Below are 23,881 nucleotides of genomic sequence, written 5' to 3'. Positions count from 1 at the left end.
GTAGGCTGGCCCACTATAAAAGGGGCTGCTTGCCCCCTCTCCCCTCTCTTGCTCTTGTCTCTCACTCCCTTTCTCCCCCTCTCTCCTCATTCCCTTCCCTCCTCTCTCCACGTGGCCATGGCTGGTCTCTACTTCCCTACTCTCTTGCCCTCTCTACCTTTCTACAATAAATGCCTTAAAACCGTGAACTGTCTCTTCTCATCAGGGTCCGCTGTGCTGGAGCACTGGAGCAGGTCTCCTCTAAAGAGCCACACATCTAATCTGTGGGAGGCTTCCTTTCATTCCCATCCATGGCTGCCAGCCAAACCAAGCCAAGCCACCTGCTGAACCAAGCCAAAGACTCTCGTCCCTGCCGGACCAAGCCAGAGCTCTCTCCTCCTGCCCTTTACCCTTCGGCCTGGGCCAGAGTCCACCCGTGGGCCCCCACTCTGTTCTCAGCTCTTACGTGACATCCGTGCAGGCCTGGGGACTCCAAAACAACTCCAGCAGTTCTGAGGTGACCCCTGCAGTAGGGTCCGCGGCAGCAATGTGAGGTCAGTGCAGTCAGATTTCTTGCATCCTGCCTTGCCCAGCAGCCTGAGCCCTGGGCCAGATGCGGGACCCCGTAATAACCCACAATCAATGACAGAGAAATCATCAAAGACCACCTAGGTATTCTGCCAGGCTACTCATGATGACAGGGAGGACAATGGCTATTAGTCAGCACCAATAACAGCCACACCAGGCTTTATCATAGGATGCCGTATTGTGCATGCTGGATTTCCTGCTCCTTTCCAGAGACAAGGGTATGCCCTCCCTGGACCTACTCTTTCTGCATACCCCTTGTGGTGGACTTGAATGTGCTTGGCCCATGGGAAGTGGCACTATTAGAAAGTGGCCTTACTGGAGAAGGTGTGGCTTTGTTAGAGTGTGTCAGTCACTGTGTAGGAAGGTTTTGAGATCTGCTAGTGCTCAAGCTCCGCTCAATATAGAGAGCCTCCTCCTGGCTGCCTTTGGATCAAGATGTAGAACTCCTGTTTTCTCCGGTACCAAGTCTGTTTGCACGATGCCATGCTTTCTACCATGATGACAGTGGACTGAACGTCTGAAACTGTAGCCAGCCCCAACTAAATGTTTGCTTCTATAAGAGCTGCCTTGGTCGCGGTGTCTCTTCACAGCAATGATACCCCTAATTAAACACAGAATCTACCTGGGCAAAGACTGACTACCAGAGCCTGTACTCCTTGCCCTTTCAACTATGCTCAGGCATCTGGAGTTCCTGAAATTCTTGCCCAAATGATTCCAGGGTAGGCCTACCTGCATTAGGTGTATTGGCCCAGAGGTGAGCTCTGCTGTAGGTTTGCCTACAGCCAAGAGGAGACTGTGTGCCATGGTTTGAATGGAGCTGGGAACAGAGTGGGTGGGAATGAGGAGGAGACGCTGGTTTAGGGTAGGCCCAGGAGTGGGGAGAAACATAATGAGTTGGATATAGGAATGTAGGGTTGTAGGCCTGCATCTGCTCTGCTGCTTGATGCGGCTGGCTGCCCACTTGGGGGAGTTTGACTGCAGTTTATCCAGTGCAGCTGCTGGGGAGGGTCCTGGGCTGTAGGGAAGCACACAGTCTGAGAGCGGGAAAGCCTGAGCTGTCTCAGGGGTCTGGGAGTCATAGAAAGGCCTGTGGGCTGGGGACAGCATCTAGCCTTGGGTGGGTGAGGGGAGGGGAGAGAGGGGAACTGCAGTTTGTCCCAGCAGAGAATGGTTGTCCTTGTCTTGGTGGCAGTTCTGGCTAGGAGCGCAGAGAGGCCTTCTACAGATTAGACTGCGGCTCTGTAGGTGAAGTCCTTCTTCATGGCTCCCCACAGCAGATCTTAATGAAAAGAGTCAATTCATGGTTCTAAACAGTTTATCGTCACGGCGGAAAGCGGATGTGTAAAACCGTACCCCACTTCTCAGGGTGGGTCTGAGGTTAAACGAGGAGTGTCTGGGAAGCTTATTGGCTAAGCCCTCTGGGCCTCTAGGTACCTCATTAGCATGGACAGCTCTGTTTTGGGCCTACGTGACCATAGGACACATTTATTTTATGTGAGAAGCATGGCATGTGTCCCAAGTCAGGAGTCTGGCACGGAGCTGGGAGTCACCCAAGCCTCAGGTGTGTGCCCACCGAGTCTCCCGGTCTCAACCTGCTCTGCCTTACCAAACTTCCTGGTATGGTTTTACATCCCACATAGGAAGGGTGAGGACGGGGAAGAAAAGTGAGTTTGCTGGATCCCATCAGGGGTTGGAGATGGGGTTTCCTCTCTAGCCCCTTCAACTGTAAAATGCTAAGGCACTCAAGCATTCTAAATACAAGCCTGGTCTCTCTGCCTGTCTACAAGTCTATAAAGGAACTGGGGAGCGTGTTTTATTTAACAGCCAATTAGCTTAACTTAAACTTGAAAGTGTTTAGACACGCAGCATACGGCCCAGTGTGACGGTACTCTGCCCCTGGATGTCAACATGGGGGCCACTAGTTAGAGTCCCTGTGGACCAAAATGAAGGAAGACTCTGAGAAGAAGAGCTTCCACACAGAGAGGGTCTCCCAGGAAGAGGCTGGGGCAGTGTGTGGGGATTAAGCCAAGCAGAGGCCACTGCCGGTCAGTGATGCAGGGAGAGGGAGGCATGAGCTGGACGCATTCTCCCAGAACAGCAGAGATCGATCATGCAGACGCTGAGATGGGGGAGCGGCATGCAGTGCTGATCACCCATAGGGCCGGCCAATCAGAGTTTTTGTGATTTCTGGTGTCATTTCTTATTAGATACATGAGTTGTTTAAAAGTATAAGTGTTGCCTTCTGGGTGTAAAAGTATCTTTTATTCTCCTGTAATAATTATTGTCTCTGGGGCTTACTGCCTCAGTCGGCTAACCTAGTGTACTGGATAATTTTGTGTCAACTTGACACAGCTAGAGTTATCACAGAGAAAGGAGCTTCAGTTGGGGAAATGCCTCCATGAGATCCAGCTGTGGGGCATTTCCTCAATTAGTGATCAAGGGGGAGAGGCCCCTTGTGGGTGGGACCATCTCTGGGCTGGTAGTCTTGGTTCTATAAGNGNGCAGGCTGAGNAAGCCAGGGGANGCAAGCCAGTAAAGAACATCCCTCCATGGCTTCTGCATCAGCTCCTGCTTTCTGACCTGCTTGAGTTCCAGTCCTGCATCCTTTGGTGATCAACAGCAGTATGGAAATGTAAGCCGAATAAACCCTTTCCTCCCCAACTTGCTTCTTGGTCATGATGTTTGTGCAGGAATAGAAACCCTGACTAAGACACCTAGGCCTAGTCCTGGAAGCTTCTAGCCTTGGCACAATCTTATCTAGGACCAGAATGTTTTCAGCCTCTGAGACTTGCTGCCAAACAACCTCACCCTTTCTAGTTCTAGTTCTTTCTGAGCTCTGACTGGCTGGTTCAACTCAGCTGGTCTAGCTCAAATTCCTTTCCAAGCCAACTGATTCAATCTAACTTTTCGTGGCTTCTCCTGAGTTGCTCTGCTTGGCCTCAAACTAACGGGCAATCTGTTCTAATCTGGTTCCTTCTCATTCTCTGGCTTGCTCTATCTTCAGCTGTGTCTGGTTTGTTCTCTCTCTGCAACCTGTCTCTATACAGCTGTCCCGGTAAAACTGCCCCCCCTGCCACCCCGCCCCTTCTTGTGCTGCTCTCATACATAGCTTCCCTTTCCTCGTCTCCCGAGAGTCGGGAATATCCTATTTTGTCAAATCTTTCTCTGATTTGTTACTTTGTATGCTATTCAATTAGATATCACTTTCAAACATAGGTGCTTCCTTCTATAGAACGAGGGAATCCCTGACCATTACACACTGTGGAAGACCTATGTAACCAGAATTGAATTAGTGGAAAGTATATAGAAAACCACCCAAGAGGACCAAGGTTACTGCATGAGAAGACAAGTTTACCAGCCGGTTCAGTTATATACAGTGCCTATTCTTGTAATGATAATCACTGAAGAAATGGCCCCCTCTGTCCCTTCCCCTTCTGCTTTTATTCCACACACACACTTATTTTTTCAAGACAAGGTTTCTCTGTGTAGCCCTGGCTGTCCAGGCTGTCCTGGGACTCACAGAGATCTGTCTGCCTCTGTCTCCTGATTGCTTGAATTAAAAGTGTGTGCTGCTGCCGTCATGATTTCTAGCCTAATAATCCTCATTCACTGACGACATCTGTAAAACATGCACTCTCTAGCCTTCCTTCTTTCCTTTCTATTTGCCCACCACATCCATCACCCTCCCTTATGGGCTGGTCCTCCCATCTTTTTTCTATGAGATGGTTTAGGCAACTCACACAGAGACCAGACATTGTGCTTGTTCCCAGCTGTGGTCCGAGCTCCTGGACCAATGCCTTGGGTATGCAGAGTACTCCAGAATTGGCTGAAGAAAAGAATGCTTGAAAAATACAGTCTTAGGTGTCAGCTCTGCACGTTGGAGTCAGGTGCACAGTAAACTCTGAGCTCTGTGGGCTTGGATGGGGTGTGGCCTCTGGAGCTCTGCTACAAATTTTGGGCATTTTATCATCTGGTGTGGGTGTTACTCTTTTACAGTCTGGCCATTCCTGTTTTCTCTTTGCTTCCAGGCTGCCTATGACCTCATTTAACCCTCACCCCCCTTGCCATGATGGACTGTGCCCCTCTGTAACTGTAAGCCAAAATAAACTCTTTCTACCTTAAGTTGCCTTGTCAGGGTGTTTTTACCACAGCAATAAAAGGGTATCTAAGACATTGAACAAATCAAACAGGAAAGAGCAGGAAAATTATTTCTAGATTTCATATCCCCCTACCATTTTCTAGTTCTCAATTTTTATGTGGTCATTTGAGAGAGGGCAATTTTGGATGTTTGGGTGTCTGTCTGTTTGATGTCATGTGTGTGTGTGTGTGTGTGTGTGTGTGTGTGTGTCTGCCTGTACTCTCTACATCCTGGGCTCATTATTAGATGAAGGACATTGCCAAACGATATCTCAGTGACACCACTAAGCATCTTTTCTGGGAGAACTTATAAAAAGATTCTAAAGCACAGTAGTTCTCATAACATTTAATTAATGTAGAAATAATCTTACCTGGTGATACTGCAGCTTATTGTATTTGAAGAGTTTTCAGTCTTCATCAAAGGAGTTATTTAACTCTATTGCCTGAACTTGCAGGGGAGTAAAAAAGATAATGAGTTAGGCAAAATGAAAGACTCGATTGGAAACCTAAAGCAAGCTGAGTCTCAGTCTCCAGACAACTGTTCATAAGAGAGTGCTATTTCAGTGTGTCTGGCTTCAGTGTGTCCCCAAAGAGACACGTGCTGGAAGCTTGGTTTCTCATGAGGCAGTGAGGTGAGAATGTAGAAACGTCTTTAACAGGAGGCCTAGTAGGGGTGCTTCCATCATATGGCGACCCTCAGAAAGGATAAGATAGCTCTCAGGGAACCCTGGTTAGCTCCTGTGAGGTCAGGAGTCATAATAAGTACAAGCCTAACTCTTGAACCCCCTGGTTTCCCTGCTTAGCATGTCATCTTCTCTTCCTGCTCCTATCATGAGACCATTTACTGTTTTTTGTGATAGACACAGCCAGAGGGTTCCTCACTAGAGATGAGTTGACACTTGTGTCATGTTCTTGGACACGCGGAATTGTGAACCGAAGAAACTTTCAAACAAGGGCACAGCATCGGATATTTTACTATAACTGTATGACATAGACCAATACAGGAAGGGGGTGGGTTTGGTTAAGCAAAGATGGTTGGTGTTGGTGTGGGTGAAAGGATAAAGTACCAGTAAGTGGAATTGTGGTGCACACCTTTAATCCCAGCACTTGGGAGGCAGAGGTAGGTGGATTTCTGAGTTTGAGGCCAGCCTGGTCTGCAGAGTGAGTTCCAGGACAGCCAGGGCTACACAGAGAAACCCTGTCTTGAAAACAACAACAACAACAACAACAAAACCACAACAAAAAAAAACAAGAGTGGGGGAGGGACGGAGTGTACCCGCTATGAAGGAACAATCATGTGTCAAGGATGCTAATGCCTTGGCCTTGAGAGGATCGGTCTCAGGGGAATGACAACGTTTCCCCCTGGCCCAAGTATGGACGTTGACCAATGGGTTGACTTTTAGCTAGAAGCAGTATGTGCAGAGTATCAGCCCCAGTTGCCAAGATGACTCTTAGGGTTTACTGCTATGAAGAGACACCATGACCAGGTCAACTCTTACAAAGGCAAATACTTAACTGTGGCTGGTTTACAGTGTAAGAGGTTCAGTCCATTATCATCACAGTGGGAAGCATAGCATCATGCCAGCAGACTTGGTGCTGGAGGAGCCAAGAGTTCTACATCTTGATCTGCAGGCAGCCAGGAGGGGACTCTCTTCTGCACTGGGTGGAGCTTTGAGACATCAAAGCCCGACTACACAGTGACACACTTCCACCAACAAGGCCACAGCTCCTAAGAGTGCCACCTCCCATGGGCCAAGTAGCTTTAAACCACCACAGTGATCGTGCCCTTCTGAAATTGCTCCCTACAGAGACCCTCTACTGAGATTAGTTAATGAGTTTCCTTGCTCATGGTGTATATAACAAACATGCTAGGTATCTAGGATGCTGGTGTGCCTTCATCGGAGCACAGGGTCTACCTGATCCTAGCTTTGGGTGAGCGATGAAAGCCAGACGGCTGAGTGTGTGGCTGGGGCCCTTTGGCATCTTGGGCTTGATGGCCTGAGACTCCACAAGGACCTTGATGGCCTCTGCGTGTGCACTCACTGCCTTTGCATTGTTGGCCTGCATCTTCTTCAGGCCTTTCTTGTGCTTCTTGGCAAAGTGCATGTTCCTGAGGAACTTGGGAGCCAACCCCCAAAGATTTCGTACCTTTGTGACCGGGGTTTCTTGATGCCATTCCTGTGCCATTGGCAGGACTGGTTATGTGTGGTGTGGTTCTCGGACTTGGCCATGTCTGCACAGTAACTGAGCAGCCTGTCTGTCTCTCTGACTCTTCTGTGGCTCCCAGGAAAGTTCTAGGACCCAGGCTGCTTTGGTCGTCTCAAGTCTCCCTAAAATGGACTCTTGTGACAGTGGTGGCCTCTGCTTCCTCCTCCGGCTGTCTCCTTGGGCCTGGTCACTTAAACTCCTTTTCCTTCAGAGTCTCTTGGGGCAGAGGTCCTTGTTCCTTGCATGTTGTAGCCCATTTTGATTGCTATAGGAAAGAACTCATCTATTTTCCAATTGAGCTTTGCTGGATTCTTTTGTTAGGAGACTCAAAGGGGGCTGTGAAAGAATCTGGACTCTTGGTTGTGATCTCTGAGCCCCACTTAGAGAAACCCGATTACACAAGGCTTTCTCAAGTGGCCATGTAGCCCAGATTTTACCTCAGCATAGTTGGATATTGAAACCTGCGTACCCGGGTGTCTGGGCACCTAGACTAATATTAATTTTTCCCCATGCTCTTTCATTTCGAGAATTTTAAGTCAAATTCATAGAGCCTTAATCAAAACAGTACCCAGCAAGGAAAATGAGCTTTGAGAGTGTAAAAAAGGAAAAAAAGAACCCATTGTTTGATTTATATATTAGTTAGTTACGTGTCTCACTGTTTTAATGAAATATCTGTCAAAGGAAACATAAGGAAAGAAGTGGATTCACAGTTGTGGGGTGTAACCCACAGTGGTGGAGAAGGTGTGGCCATAGGAGCTTGAGGCTGCAGGTCCCACTGTATCCGTAGTCAAAAAAACAGAGGCATGAAAAAGATTCTGTTGTTCAGTTTCTGTTTTGTATTCAATTAGAGATCCCAGCCCATAGAACCTGCCACTCACCATCAGGGCGGATCTTCCCTCCCCAGCTAAACTTCACTAGAACTACCCTAACAGACATGGTCAGGGGGTTGCCTTAAGTTGATTCTAAACCCTATCACGTTGACAGTCACGATTAGCCATCACACTGTGAGTTCGAGGCCCTTACAGTCTCTTAGGATGAGAAGCAGCCAAACTGGCCTGCGACTCTGAAGATACCCCGAGGACCCCCAAGCTCTCTGTGCCTCCTGCTGCCGTCCACTCTTGGGAGAAGCAATGATCTAGTTTCAGGTCTAACTTTCGAAGTGGGTGTGCTTGCTTCCCAGTGTGCTGTCTGAAATCCAGAGTGTGGATTATTTTATTTTATTTTAGTTTTTGAGACAGGGTTTCTCTGTGTAGCCCTGGCTGTCCTGGAACTCACTCTGTAGACCAGGCTGGCCTGGAACTCAGAAATCTGCCTGCCTCTGCCTCCCGAGTGCTGGAATTAAAGGCGCCTGCCACCACTGCCTGGCCAGAGTGTGGATTTGAATGGGCATCTCCAGGTGGCACTAGTTCACTTCTGACCTCTAGGTCCTTCTGGAAGCTTCCGTGGAGGGCTTTGGAAGCCCACGTAGGCTTAGAATAAAGTGCCTCAGACTGCTGCAGAGGCTCAAGGTAAACATTTTCAAAGCACATGATATAAAAACAAAACAAAACAAAAACAACAATTCTACAGCTAGCGCTCCATGCCTGTAACCCTAACATTTTAGACCAGAGACAAAAGGATGCTGGTCAAGAGTTCTAGCCCAGCCTAAGGCCAGCAGGGAGCCCGATCCCTAACCAGATTTAAAAGGACATACAGAACACAGGCTGGACAGGCTCCCAAAGCAGGAACAGGTGGGGTGTGCTTCCTGCAGCTGACTCCTTTTTTTTTTTTTTTTTTTTTTTTTTTTTGGTTTTTCGAGACAGGGTTTTTCTGTATAGCCCTGGCTGTTCTGGAACTCACTCTGTAGACCAGGCTGGCCTCGAACTCAGAAAACCGCCTGCCTCTGCCTCCCGAGTGCTGGGATTAAAGGCGTGCACCACCATGCTTGGCCAGTTGACTCCTTTAAGCCAGGCTGGAAACTTGGTGTGACCCTAGCTTATTCATGGAAGTCAGAGGCTGCTGATCCTCTTTGCAGAGTGACAGAGACCATACCCAGCTCCCTCAGAACTAGTCCCGTGGTGTCCAGACTCACTTATTAGAAAATACCTGGGTGCTTTACAATCAGGCTTTGGGGCCTTGCCTGAGGGAGTCCAAAGATCTTTCCTTACTGCCTGAGTCCTCACAGGAGAGACTTGCTGAGGGGTGGGCATGGTACGGGGTAGTGGGAGTGGGGATAGATTCCTTTACCAGGCTCAGCCCTGCGTGGGCCTGCCGGCTAAGGTTCCTGCTGGACACCACCAAAGGTGGGAGGCTATGAATGTGTGGAGTCAGGAAGCCAGGCACCAGCTCTGTCTTGTCAATCCCTGCCCTGCCTCCCTCGGCTTACTGCATTTTCTGTCCCAAGTGGTTGTTCTAACGGATGCGCTTCCTTCCTTTGCACCTACACGTCTCCCTCACCCTGGGCTTCTTGGCTCACTCCTTTCTTTGAGGGCACCCCTCCCTCCCACTCATCTCTAGTCTTTCTTTATTCCCCTTCCCCACCCACTGTGAGCTGCCACCTCCCTATAGCATATAATTTGTAAAGTAGGACCTTGTGGAGCGCAGCAGTGTTACCAAACATGCCCCTCCTGAAAAGCCTAGCTTTTACCCCTTGCAAATCATCCAGCACCGCTGAGATTCCACATTTATAGAAGGCGGCTGGAAACGGTTCCCATACTTCTAGGGTGCCAGTGAAATGTGTCAGGGAGGGGCATTATTGAGCACTTGAAAGACGGAGGCTCAGCAACTCTCAATAAATGTTAGTAATTCTTGTTTCACTTTACCCTACAAATCTAAGGATTTGTCGCTTTTGCGCTGTTATAACAGAATGTAACAGGTAATAATAAGCAGTAAGTTATTGTGTCCTGGGTCAAGAAGCCTTTAAGTGCAAGATCGAGGGGCCTCTGCCTAGTAAAAGCTTACCCGACGTATCATCATGGGGCAGAGGTGGGCAAAGCTGGCAGTGGAGGACATGGAACACATGGGTTTCCAGCAACACCGACACAAATGCGTCCATGAGGGTGCCCAACTCAGGAGACAAGCATTCAAACATCTTTATATGCTGTCATGAAAAAAACTTGCCATTGCTTAAAGGGAGTGTGTTTTAGAATCAACAATATACAGTATTCTCGATGCTGTTGGCTGAGTGTAGTTTCTGCCCCACCTGCAAATTCATGCAGAGCCCCAATCCCGCCCCCCTCCACCTCATGATGGTGTTATGAGGTGGAGGATTTACAGATAACTGAGTCCCATGGATTCTGTGAATGGATTAGTCTCTGTGAAGAGGCCTAAGGAAGCTGCCTGCTCCTTCCACCAGGTCCTTCCCCACCTCCAAGGTGACAGAAGTAATTTCTTTTGCTTATATGGCAGTTTGGGCTGTGAAGGGTATTTTAGGAATTCTCAGAATGGAGGCTGGTCTGGTGTAATGTAACAGTATGAGAATGAGCTTCCCTTCCCAATGCCAGGAAAAATTGGAGACAGCCTGTCTGGATAAGAACTGACACTTGCTGAGCCACAAGGGAACGAGGGCACAGCAGGTTCGAACCCATTACAACTAAGTTTTCCTGAAGTGAGACTTAGTATATAAAATGTCCTATCCAGGTGCCTGTCATCTGAGCCCTTGGGTTGCTGAAGCAAATGTATTGCAGTGTTAGAAGCTAGCATAGATCATACAGCAAGAACCTTTCCTAAAAATGTAAAAATAATTGCAAATGCAAACGCTGTTTTCTACACAACTGGGAACGTCAAGGAGAAACTCATTTCCATTGCCCTGAAATAGCTTGCTCTGCTCCACCCTGGCCCCCACGCTGGCCATGGTGTCTGCCACTGGTGTGCAGACATTGTGCAGAGTGCTGGACTTCTACCTGGCCTCAAGTGTGAAGCAAGCAGAATTTCAGCTGAAGCACAGATCCTGCGTAAGAAATGGCTGAAGGAATCAATCTAAAACACCACAGGCTGTAATCGGAGAATTCACGGCACCGGGAAAATACAGGAAGAAATGTCAAGGACGGCTGGGTTAATGAGTACAGCCAGTCCAGCTGCTCGCTCTCACCTCTGGAGGCTGGAGCGCTGACGTGGATGGAGCTGAGTGGAAAAGGAGGGTGGTGAGTGCAGCGGCCTCTTGCGAGCACTCACTCTACAGTGATACATAATGGAGCATGATTGGCGTGGCAGGCTAAACAAGAGCTGCGGGACGGACTGTAATTAGAACAGTGCTCATCGGAACAGTCAAACACGAACAGTGATTATTCAAACCGAAGCTGCACTCCACATGATGGCTTTTAAAGTTCTTTATTCTTAAAAAGAGGGAGGAGGAGACACAAAACCCCATACCCGCCATGCAAAATTCAGATCCTGTGCAAAAGGGCAGGATGGGCTTCTGTAGGATGGTCAGCAGAGACATCTCTAAGTGTCCTCTCCACGAGGCTTTTTTTTTGAGGTTAAATGGCAGTCTCTTTCTCACATTCCTTTTGTACCAGCATTTCCGTCTGGAGACTGAGTTGAGCTACCATGCTGTTATCAACAAAGAACATGCTTCTGGGTTTGAATTGGGCTTTCTGTACACTGGGTTTCTGTACACTGAGTTTCTGTACACTGGGTTTCTGTACACTGGGTTTCTGTACAATGGGTTTGAACTGGGCTTTCTGTACACTGAGAACGACAGATGATGGAAGTTCTGAAAGGTTCCCTTTGAAGATGACATTCAATCCAGCTATACATATTATGATTTTTTTCAAAGCTTCATATAAAAAATAAATAAATCATCCATCACTCCAATATATTCTTAGTCTTTCAGACCCTAAAGCCAGAGGACTAAATCCATTCTGGTATTTAGAATATATAGTTTAGACACTCTGTCTTCTGGCCTGTTACAAACAACTATTACTTTGATTTTGAATCATTAGCATGATGTTATTTGCCCCTGAGCTCACTAGTGACTGATAGCTGGCCAACTTGCTGAAGTGTGATTTCCAGAACATTTTACAAGATCAGCTCAAACTTCGTAAACTATCATGCCACGTCCTGCTCGCACGGACTTTAATTCTAAGAGGACAGGGACTCCACAAGGCAGAAAAGGCAGGACATTTGACCAATGGGAGAGTGGCTTCATGAACTATATCCCATTTTAACAGCATCTTTAGAAGCTACAAATGGGATTGGCTTTTATGATTATGTCACGTACTGGTACAACTCCAGACAGATTGTTGTTTATGGACATCTGTCTTGTTAAATATGGCTGTAGTGTTCCAATGGTTTGGGGTAACCATGGGCTGGGCTGCTGGCTCCTCTACTGGCTCACATGCTCAAGAGCAGTCACCATGGGACCTTGGTGTTCCATCATGCTCAATGAAGCTATAAAACTTCAAACAGGAGTAGTAACAAATTCACATGTCTACTTTTGATGAACACTGGACACAGAGCCACACACTCACACTTGAGGTACAGGGTGTCAGTGCCCTGGGGATCGGGACCACCCAGAGGGTTAGGTTCTATGACTATATTACTCAGCCTGTGGGACCTCATCCCAATAAAGCAAGTTGGAAATCTATGAATGTAAATTCCACTTTAACACACTTAACACCACAGCACAGCCTAGAATGATCACACTAACCTACAGAAGGGCACAATCATCTAGCACAAACCTGTTTTATAATAAAGTATTGAGCACTCATGTAACTTTACTCAAAGTGGCGACCCAGGGCTTTATTTGTAGGACTCGTGTCCTCAAGGCTTGAGTGCAGGTTAACTAGTCTTACTGCTGGGTGGTCAGCTGAACCCTAATGAGGTTATTTATTAAACTGGTTAATATGAAGCCTTCTGGATTTTTTATGATCTACTTAGATGGCTATGAATGGGGCTTCTTAAGTTGTTTTATTTTCAAGACATCCAGACTTTGATTGTAGGTTGGATAAATCCATTATCTTTTCACTAGACGGTTAAGCTAGACAAATTGGCTTAGCCTTTTTCCAGATAGTATTCAACAAACCCTGTTAATGTGTCATTTAGCTACTGGTACAACTTTTGTAAAGCACCCCATGCTTGGACAAACAGAACTGGGTTGGCTTTGTAAATAGTTTTCACTATGTGCTCTGCAGTTGTGTGCAGGGCAAGCTAAGCTGCCTTCTGCAGATGCTGGGAGCTTTACAAGGGCTCTAGAGCTGTTCTGAGTTCACTTTCTAATAGGACAGGCTGTATGCCAATGTCGTCTTCTTTGACATCTGAGTAGCATCTCCTAGAATTTTCTCTAGGTGTATTTCTTAACTCTATTCTTGAAATACACAAACGGGCACTCTGTGTTTTTCTTCTTAAATTCTCCTGCCTCTGCCTCCCAAGTGCTGGGATTAAAGGCGTGCGCCACCACTGCTCGGCTAGTCACATCTTTACAACAAACATCTGCCCATTTCCTGGAGAAACTTGGTCAGTGAGTTCTGAACCTAAGGACTTCACAAGATTGTTTCGGTTTAGCGCAATGGGATTAATATCTCCATTCTTGAATATCCCAACTCTCTTTCAATTTCAGGCAAGAACCTACCTTCGGGAGAGAGAGCAACCCCCCGAATGGGTAGTTCAAGCCCACTTGGAGCGCAGAGCTAACAGTGGCTCCCCTAGTTGGCAGGCTGTTTCCCAGGAGGCTTTTCTCTGACAGTTTATAGGGCCAGCCTCAGCAGGACGGGAAGACAGTAAGGACACTGTCCACAGGGTCCTGGGAAACAACTAGCCTGGGTCTACCTGTGTGATTTCTTTCCCCTCACCCTGAAATACAGTCTAAAGTACCAAACACAAGGGCTGCAAATAACTCAGAAAGGTTCCAATCAAAGGAGGAACCAACGCTTACTAAACCCTGACTGCTACCACTGCTTGGGTACCAGGAAGCATATTTACTTACAAAAAATAGACTCATCTTTTAATAGTACACTTTAATGAGAATATATGTTCAAAATAGCTTAAACATTACAGTGAAGGAATTGTCCAGGAAACAGCTTGTGAAAGTAAAAATTTTTTATTTCGATTGATTTTTCAATGTATCGTTCAATATAATGCCAGTTTTTAGGGCAGAAATTTGGTTCCTCTGAAACTTGGTACTGCTCAGAAAGCGACGACTTTTCCCAGGAAGGGGGTAAGCGGCTAGAGAAGAGAAAGCATGACTTTCTAGCAGCATGGCAACTTAACCACAAGCCTGAGGCTTGTGGCTTCTATAGTCAACGTGGCACGGACATTGTTTAGCTGGTGACAGAATGAGAAACGATTGGAGCATGTCTGCACAACAGTGGACTGACCAAGCGCAGGGTACGAGGACAAGCATAGAAAAGGGGACCAAGATTTTACTCAAATGCTTTTCAGAGCCTTTCTGTAGATACAAATATATATATATATATATTTATCCAAAAATATGTTTTATACAGATAAACGTTTCTCAATTAAAGATGGGTCCAAAGCTATAACATAGCACAAAGCATGCCTCTGTTAAGACTATCCACCTGGGTTTTCAATTTCTTTAAAGTTAGTGCATTAGTTTCCCAAATACAATTACCTGACACCTTTTTCTTTTTAATAGATAGAAATCAAGTAGGCATTACTTTTTACAAGGGCTTGCAGGTTAAATGGAATCTCATTAAGATGCTATGCATATCAAACTTACAAGTCCCGTTAAGAATCATTACTTAACATATCAAAAAGGGCTATGTAAGTTGAATATTCCTCTTTACAATAAACATTTTCTGATTGCCAGTTGATGCATGTTGAAAATGCACAAAAAGTTCACTTCACTTCCTAAGTACTTCACCTCCTTACGTTAATAAGACATCTACTCCAATAGATGGCAATACATCTTGCAGCAGTTATCAGTACTTTTTAATGGGATGTAACATGTACAACCACGACTTAGAAAATAAAGCACACAATTATTTTGGTGATTTTTACAAATTTTTTTTCCAGGTGTAAAGGCTACAAAAACTCCTAAAAATTAGAGAGCACTGAAAACATGAAAAGTTTGACATCTGACTTTATAGTATTTCCATTTTACCCTGAAGACAACTTAAAAAATATGACCTTCTCAGAACAGGTCAGCGAGAGCAAGGAAAGCGTTCACTGGTTGTGCAGGGGTTTGTAAATAGTTTCTCCCCGAACCATTTAAAAAAAAACATTAAAGGCAAAAAGCAAAGCAAAGCAAAGCAAAACAAAAATAACCAAACCAAACCAAAAAAACCCCAAAAAACAAAAACCAAAAACCAAAAAAAAAAGAAAGAAAAAAAAAAAAAAGAAAAAAAAAAAGAAAAGAAGAGAGGAGAAAAGAAAGGTGGTCCCTAAACTATTTTGAAGATAGGTAGCTGAGTCTAAGCTGAAATATGTTCTCAGTCAGAGTAATTATCCTCCCCTCAAATGCCCTTTACGATGCAGGAACAGTACGAAAGCAAAAATCAAAGAGCATAACCTGTATTTTCAAGAAAAGAAAAATTGCTAGTGATGAAAGATAGAGTAGAAAGCAGATTCTTTGGGGGACATTAATCAGTCAGTTTCCGATCCATTACGAAGACTTCTCCTTCCTGTTCCGAGGAGAGTCTGCTCCATTTGATGTGACCGTGCCGTTCACACCGTTCTCTGCAATGAGAGATGATAAAGCAGGTGTTGTTTGTGGCATAAGCAAATGTGAATACTAACTGTTACATACAATGTATCTGCAGGTACGAACCGAAGCCCCAAATTCTCAGGCAAACTTTGTGATCCGTAATGTGAACGAGGACTTACGCGGCAAATGAAAGGGAAGTAAGCAGCATTAAAGAGAGCACGGGGCAGGGCAGGAACGGCGGCCACCTTACAGGGCTTAGAGACCAGACGGCTCCACGCAGTCCTTACAGGACAGACACGGAGCTGGCTTCCGCTGCATGGCAAAGCCCTGCAAGTTATTCTTTAAAACATGCAAAAGTTATTAGGGATGGTAACTACTACAGCTGATGATGGCTGCAACCCGTTCCTCAGAACTATGGCCAGGTGCCAGCTGCGGGAGGTAGCACACACCTTCAATCCCAGCACTCGGGAGGCAGAGGCGTGTGGATTTCACATCCATAAAGAGAACATATGTCCTTTGGGGTACAAAAGCAGCATGTATTGAACTTGGATACACACTGAGCTGTAATCGAAGTTTCAGCAGCTTTTAGGGAAGGGAAATTCTCTGGAAGGCACTCTTATCCCAGTGTAATTTAGACACCAGAGGACAAGCAGGAGATGATAAAACATCTAATAAATCAAATAATGGACTCACAAAAAAGTTATGGTTCCAAAGAGAAACCAAATTACAAGTATTTGGAACTGGACAGCACTCAAGGCTTGAGGAGTCCAGCCAAGACAGGATGAGGGAGAAAGTTTCCCCTGAACTCCAGGTGATTCTCAAGGAGAGGTAAAGACCATGACCAGAAGTCATCTCAAGAAGGGGACCCCAACTGCAGAAGAGCCAACCAAGCCTAAAGCTGGAAGCAAGAGTAGGAAGTGACACAGTAAAGACACAAAACAAACAAACAAACAGATGTAAAAATAAAATAATCAAGAAAGACTTAACACGGACTTTTGCTTTATCTCAGTGCTGGAAACTGGACCCTGAGGGTCACAGATTCTGCATTGGTACTTGACCCTGAGCTACATCTTAGCTCTAACACACTGGGGTTTTGACTGACAAGAAAAACAGGCATAAATTCCTTGAAAAAAAAAATCACAAGTTGCTGAAAGGGAGAGATGAAATTGAGCCTTAATTCCTTATCGTTCAGTGTAAACCTGCAGAGATGGAGTCACTGGCTAGTCCTCCAACAACTGACAGACAAACAGCAGCAGGCTGACCAAGGGATGGGTGCATTTCATGTGGTTCATAAAGCTACTGCAACTGACAAGGACATTGGGGAAAAAGTGCGAATTGTAGGCCAATCTTTTATATGAACACGATGGAAAAAAATCCTAAATAATCAAAAACCAAAACAGCAAAGGTGCAATATCATCTGTCCGTAACGTGGGTGTACGCCAGGATTGAGAGTCATTTTATATGCCAAGAGGGCTGGGCGATGCCTCTGCAGGTGACAGACAGTCCTTGCTGTGAGAACCTGAGGACAGACGGAGTTCAAATGTCCATACCCACGTGGAAGCCGCTGTGAAGACAAGAGCCTGTAACTCCTGTGTCCCACAGGTAGGGACAGGAGGAAGCTGGGCTTGCTGGCTGCCATCTCATTCCAGATTCAGTAAAAGACCCTGTCTGAAGGGAGGAAGGCAGGGAGCAAGACACCAACGTTCCTGTGGGTCTCCACCCTGTACCATGCCCATACCTGTTCTCAAGTCAGGATAATTTAGCAAGACAATGCAACATAAAAACCTGGATTGGCAGGAAGGTGCAGAACCTGATTTCATGAAGCCACACTCACTAAACCTAAGTCCATCAAAGATTGCAGGATAGCAGATCGATATGCACAATCAACTGTACTATATACATTTGTAGTGAATGTACAATCTGAAAATGAAATTAAAGAGATGATTCTATTTCACAGCAGCATCCAAAAGAGTAAAATATTTAGGGAGAAATTTAATCAAAGTACTCGAATTTAGACTGATAACTATATAAATTTAATTGGAAGACATTATAGAGCAGAATAAATGAGCAGACATCCATGCTCGTGTTCCCCAAGGCATTTACAGATGAAAGGGAATTTGGAGGAGAGCTCCAGGTGCTTTTGGCAGACACTAAAAGGAGGATTCCAAGACTCACACAGAAATGCTCGACACCCAAAATGACCAAAATGTGAAAAGGAAGAAAACTGGAGAACCTTCCAGAGCCACAGAAAAACAGCTAGGCAGTGAGCTACCCACCCACCCACACACCACAGCCAGGCAGTGAGCTACCCACCCACCCACACACCACAGCCAGGCAGTGAGCTACCCACCCACACAGACACATCAAGGGAGTGTCTAGCTATACAACCACAGCAAAGCAGTGCAGTGTTTGCAGTGACAGGCACCTAAATACATCTGGCAGAAGCCAGAGCTCAGATGGGACTCATTTTTCAAACTTCATCACCAGATACATACCTAAGAGACCACAGAAAAGAGGTGTGCAGACAAAGACATGGGAAGTGCGCTTACTACACCACCCAAATGTGCCCCAAGCAGATAAAGTATGGCATGTTCACACTGAGCAGTGGTTACGCTGTACAGCTGCAACCTGAGCTCCGCCCCTACACAAGAGAGGGCGGCTGACCAAACGTCGTCCTCTGCCGTCCGTGTGCACAGCTTGGCATGTGCTCACTCACCCTCCATACATAAAAATGTCATTTACAAAAGTATTATGCTATGGTTGATGAGGTGTCTCAGCAACTGGCTGTTCTGCAAGTCGGATCTCCTGAGCCCATGGAAGACGGAAGAGCCACCTCCCCAGGGCTGTCCTCTGACCTCCAGACATACAGATGCATCTACATAATGCATAGAAAAGGTCAAATATGCCAACTGAAGCCGGTCATGGGTGACTGCTCATGTACTGCTCCGTGTACAGAAACTATCTAGCAAAGCTTTGGGAATCAAAGGCCCTGTAGCTAAGTTCCTGCATGCCTCCACTTCTGTGCTCCCATGATTTAAGTCAACACCAACCTGTTCCTTTTCTGGAAGACCTGCCTTTGGTCACGGCCGGTTTCCTCTTCACAGGTGGGGCCTGGAAAGCAGAATGTTCCCTCCACCTCCGGAGCTGGAAGTTAATGAACTTCCACATCATGAAGGCTTGTGTGATGCAAATGGACGCGAGAACAGCGATCCTGAAAAGCACGTGGAAAACACACAAACACTCGATTGTATTAGATTACGTCACGGAGTCCAAGTAGTCTACTGTGATCTGATGGTGACGACCCAGCGCTAATGCTTAATGCAATAGAAAAATCATTCACTGAGAAAATCATCTTAGAAGTTAAACAAGCTTTAGTACTGTCTCACATGGACAGAAGTCATCAACAGGCATGAAACCACACCAAGGTCCCAGCCCCAGCCCCAGTTACCCCTCACTTGTTCCAGCTGACGGGGAGAAGTGGGCAGCATGCTGAGCAACTGTGGAACAGTAAAGAAAGCGTACCTGACGGCCAACACGTTGAAGTTTCCAGTACTAAAGTCCAGCTTCTGATTCTCTGCTCTTGCAAGACCAAAACCAACAGTAAGAACTGAAAGAATTAGAGTCAGAAGTCTTCCCAAAACAAAAAGAACTGCCCAGAGAGAAAACCTGTAAGAAAGACATGCCAAGTCACAGGAAGAAAACCATGAAGAGATGGTTCTACTACAGTTAGATTCCCTCCTGAGCAACTGCGTATTCACACAGTTCTGCTGCTGTGTGCTACGGGTGTGCATGTGTGTGGCTGAGCCTGTGAAGACGGATCACGGAGGGCGCCTTCCTCAGTTATCCCCACCTTACTCAGACGCGGCCCTGTCACCGACTGGGGGCCTGGTTCGCCCAGCCACAGGGTACTCGTGTTGCCACCCCATACCTGGCTTTTTATATGGGGCTAGGGATCCGAACCTGGGCCCTAATGCTTGCACAGTAAGCCCTTTTCTACCAAGCCATCTTTCTAGTCCCTAAAACAGCATTTCTAACTCTGCAAAAAGGATTTCTGTGTTCGAGTTCCTGGGAAATCCTCCACAATGTAGCATCCTGTCAGAGGTCCACAGCATTGATCACCCTATTTAGGTTTTCCAGAACTCCAGTAGACAACGGCTTAATATTTCTGTTCATTGTGAAGTACTGGCAATGTGCTTCAGAACTTACGTACTAAGCCGGGCTCAGGCCAAGCCAGCACTGCTGTCAACAACTGATGTCGATTTCAGAGGCCACAGACAAGGCTCTCTACAGGTTACACCTTTTATTGTTTTGTTTTTGTTTGAGACAGGGTTTCTCTGTGTAGCCCTGGCTGTCCTGGAACTCACTCTGTAGACCAGGCTGGCCTTGAACTCAGAAATCCATCTGCCTCTGCTTTCCAAGTATTGGGATTAAAGAAAGACATATGCCACCACTGCCTGGCTGGTTGCACCTTGCAAATCTTTCTTTTCCATCTGAGTTTTTCTATCAAAGTCTTTTCATATCCTCAAGTCTGTATTACCCACCGGATTTCTGAGTTCGAGGCCAGCCTGGTCTACAGAGTGAGTTCCAGGACAGCCAGGGCTACACAGAGAAACCCTGACTCGAAAAACCAAAAAAAAAAAAAAGAAAGAAAAAAAAAAGACTGTACTACCCATTTCTTTCTTTATTTTCTCTCCTTCTGAAGACAATCTCATTATTTCTGGTGTGCACGCTGCGGGGTAGGTAGGGCACATGCCTGCCACGTGGAGGTCAGAGGGCAGCTGTGTGCACCTGATCCTCTCCTTATGCCTTTCTGGGCTTCTGGGGATGACCGTAGGTCTGCAGGCTTTTCTGTTGAGCATCTCACCAGGCCAGTCCCTTTACTTTCTCCTAAAAGTTTTCTTCTCTATTGTTCCTTTTCCCAAAAGAATGCCATGCTATTGCAGCCATACAAACACTAAGTCCAATACGGTAAGTCTGTCCAGCTAAGAAACACTATTCTAAAGGAAATATAGACTATGGACATTGTTTTTAAATTTATCTATTTATTTATGTGTATGTGGTGGTGTTGTGCCTACATATATGTCTGTGTACCATGTGTATGCCTGGTGCCTGTGGAGCCAGATGAGAAGTGCATTGGATTCCCAGGAACCGGAGTTCCGGATGGCTGTGAGCCACCCTGTGGGTGCTGGGAACTGAACCCAGGTCGTCTGCGAGAGCAACATGTGCTCTAACCACTGAGCCATCTCTCCAGCCCAGGGTATCACTATTGCTAAGTGGTGGTTCTGCTTTCTTCTGATGTACTACTAACACAGCTGTAGAGCTGTCAAGGGCACAGGCTCTGACGACAATCTGGAAAGGACAGCACCTACCCTTTCTGATACTTCTCGTCACTGAAATAAAAGAGACGAGAAATGTGGAAAAGAAATTCAACGAAATAGTGCAGCACCAGAAGAACAAGGCCCAGATGGTTCAAGCTGTTGAAAGAACACAAGAAGAAGCAAGGGTAATTACCAACTCAGACGAATTCGCATGCTATCTGCCACCATACCCAAGCCAAATCCCAACTCACTTCAGAAGATAGGCTCCAGCAATATGAAAGAGGTAAAGACCAATGTAGACGAGCTGACGAGGAATATCTTCCTGCAAATACAAGGACACACCGTAGGTGAACAACATGGTCAATACTCTCATTTTAGTGGCATTAGCCATAACGAATTTCTTACATCCAGATGACTTGGCATCTTAGCCCTCCCTTTCTGGGAGTCACCTGACCGAGACAATAACGATGGCAGATAAAGTGCCATCACGGAAATCCACACTCACAAGCAATTAATTCCCCAAGCTGCTAAGGAAGCATCAGCAGGCCTTCAAACAACAGTTTCCAGGGGGGCTTTCCCTTACTTGTATACACAAGTGTCACTGAGCACTCCTACTCCAGATGTACCACACAGAAAAAGACAATAAAAGAAAACCAAGTTCTGTGCTTCCTCGGGGTGTTGTCTTGGGTAAGTTAGCTCGACTTTGTATCACAAGCCTCAAAACACCACCAAGGCAAACAAGGTGGCGGCATGAGAGCCCAGGGAGCCCTGCCCTCCGGAGCCCACAGCCCAGGTTAAGGATAGGCCAATCAGAAACAGCCCAACTGGGAAATGACTGCACAAGGGCAAGCTCCTCCACGGGGCTTGGAGCTCACAGGTAGGAGGTTGACAACCACACTCCTGTCTGGCCCCTGGTCTCTGGTATGGGGAAAAGGAGAGAACCAAGCAAGCTGGGTAGAGCTGGCTTTCTGAGAAGGGGCTCACAGAAGCAGCTTGCTGGTTACTCATGAGGAGGCCGTCTGTCTGAAGACGCTCATCACAGCTGTGGAGACTACAGAGTAGTCTGTGCTATGTTCTCAGCACATTCTCTCCTGTTGGTCTATGGTTTGTTAGGAGAATTACCTTTCTCTACCAGAAGCCGCAGTGAGATTTTGCTTACAATTAACACACAAAATACTTATAACCATGAGTCATTTTAATAAGTGTTTCAGCGAAAGTTCTGTGGTGTGATTCTGGGTGTGTGCTTCCATGCCTGCCTATTATATTCTTGATACTTATAATAGCTTATACAAGAAGGAAATCGTAGAATGCCATAAAATTTGGATTTCATTTTGGGGGGAAAATCTAACTGGTATGTTTAAATTATGAATTCCAAAACTTCTACTTGTTCTTCCAGGATATTTTTATTAAAGAGCTCTTGTAAATTCTATTTTCATAAGAAAACACTTCTTGACAACACAAGCTTTATTACAAATGATCACACGTGAACCTGTGAAAGGTAGATTCCCCTATAATCCATCTGAAATTGAGTTTAAAAAGCACTCATATTACAGGGATAATATACACTGATTACTCTGAGTGATAATAAAGGTCTGTGAAAGGCACACAAGGCTTAAGATACTTGAGTCACTGCCACCTTAAAATCCTTGTCCAGGTCTAAGGACAGACTCAGAAAGCCTTAGGAAATAGGAGGGGAGGTTGTAGTGGGGAGCAGCCGAGACTAGAGAGGGGTGACCGGCTGCCAACAAGCAGGACTGGGAAAACATTCCTAAACACTTGACATAACAATCAATTCCATTATCTGTAATCAAAGCTAATTTGATTACCAGCAACAAAACATTTGACCATTTCTAGAGTTCCTTAAAAGCTTCCAAGTTCCAACCAGCTAAGGAGCGACTCCTCTTTGAGACGGCGTCTCTGTTATTTTGCCCAAACAACCCTACCTCAGCCTCTTCAGTACTGGCACTGTGGTTATTCACTACAAGGCCTGACTACGAAGTGGCATTTCCAATCTCCTCCTGGGCTAAAGGAGATGTGCTTACACTGAAGGTCCATGATTTAAACATCCCCATTCAGGACACTAAGCTCGCTGCCTCCACCACACCTCAGCTCTTCCCGCGTCCTTACTCCTCTGCCAGGGGGACTGCTGCCAAACAGTCATGCACTAAGTTTCTTGCAGTAAAGATTTCTCCCCAAAATACATTTCATAGAGTAAATTTTAAGAACCGGTTTAACACATATGCAGCTGTTACTTTCAAATTATGCTAATTACTTGAAACAGTTACTTTCAACTGTCACGTGTAAGTGTTAAAAATAGTTTCAGTTAAGTTCTAAGTTATGCAAATTATCCCATAAAAATGAGAGCACACTTGTGGAGACATGCCATCTGGCAGGAACTGATAAGAAAGAGCTTTAGGAGATAAATGAACAACTGCTTTGAAAAGTCCCTTTACACTTGCCAGGGTCAGTGCACAAGGGATAGACTTGGATTAGTAATGAAACCCAAAGGTATTGTGCCCATGGGTGTGCAAATTCCTAAAGAAAGCTTACAATAGCTGAGCCACGTGATACTCTCAAGACTGGTCCAACAAAGCTCTCCCCAATTATATCAATGGTCCCCAAATCTCTGTCCAATCCATAGATGGGGGTACACACGTAACCCTATCCTATCCACCAATGATGGCACACACACCTGTCACTTCCCCTCAGTCAGGAGAGACTGAGGAAGGAAGATCAGGGGATACGAGCCAGACTGGGGTTACACAGAAAAACCATCTTTAAAGATGTGTGTGGGGGGAGGATCTTCTATATAAAACAGTAGTTGTTAGTCTCACAGGGTAAGGGACACCGAATACGGCCAGTGTCACTATGAAGTAAGACTGTGTTTGTACTTAACTTCTTTCCCAGTGGCCGGCAGCTACTATTTTGCACAGCTCAGCCCAGCCTGAGACCTAAGTTTCACATGAGGAGCTCACCAGACAGGGAAGAGCTCCAGGAAACTGTGGGTCTAATCATTTTTCAGACATTCCAAAACTGAGTGCCCTCACCTTACCTTATCTGTTCAACT

The 23,881-nt window shown here is 46.0% G+C and overlaps 1 protein-coding gene across 1 annotated transcript in view; it reads right to left on the bottom strand.

Annotated features, from left to right (window-relative positions):
• Positions 1-15,342: 15,342 nt before the first annotated feature.
• Positions 15,343-23,881, bottom strand: part of Tram1 (translocation associated membrane protein 1) — a 25,152-nt gene continuing 16,613 nt past the window's right edge. Inside the window, exons 7-11 of the mRNA XM_021222102.1 lie at positions 21,066-21,136; positions 20,866-20,970; positions 19,019-19,162; positions 18,547-18,707; positions 15,343-15,528 (exon numbers count right to left, since the gene is read on the bottom strand). Of these exons, the coding sequence (XP_021077761.1) occupies positions 15,455-15,528; positions 18,547-18,707; positions 19,019-19,162; positions 20,866-20,970; positions 21,066-21,136 (555 nt within the window). The 3' untranslated portion in view covers positions 15,343-15,454. The remainder of the gene's footprint in view (positions 15,529-18,546; positions 18,708-19,018; positions 19,163-20,865; positions 20,971-21,065; positions 21,137-23,881) is intronic.

Source organism: Mus pahari, chromosome 22 (assembly GCF_900095145.1).
Source record: "Mus pahari chromosome 22, PAHARI_EIJ_v1.1, whole genome shotgun sequence".
NCBI lineage: Eukaryota > Metazoa > Chordata > Mammalia > Rodentia > Muridae > Mus > Mus pahari.
This window is presented reverse-complemented; position numbering and strand designations above follow the sequence as displayed.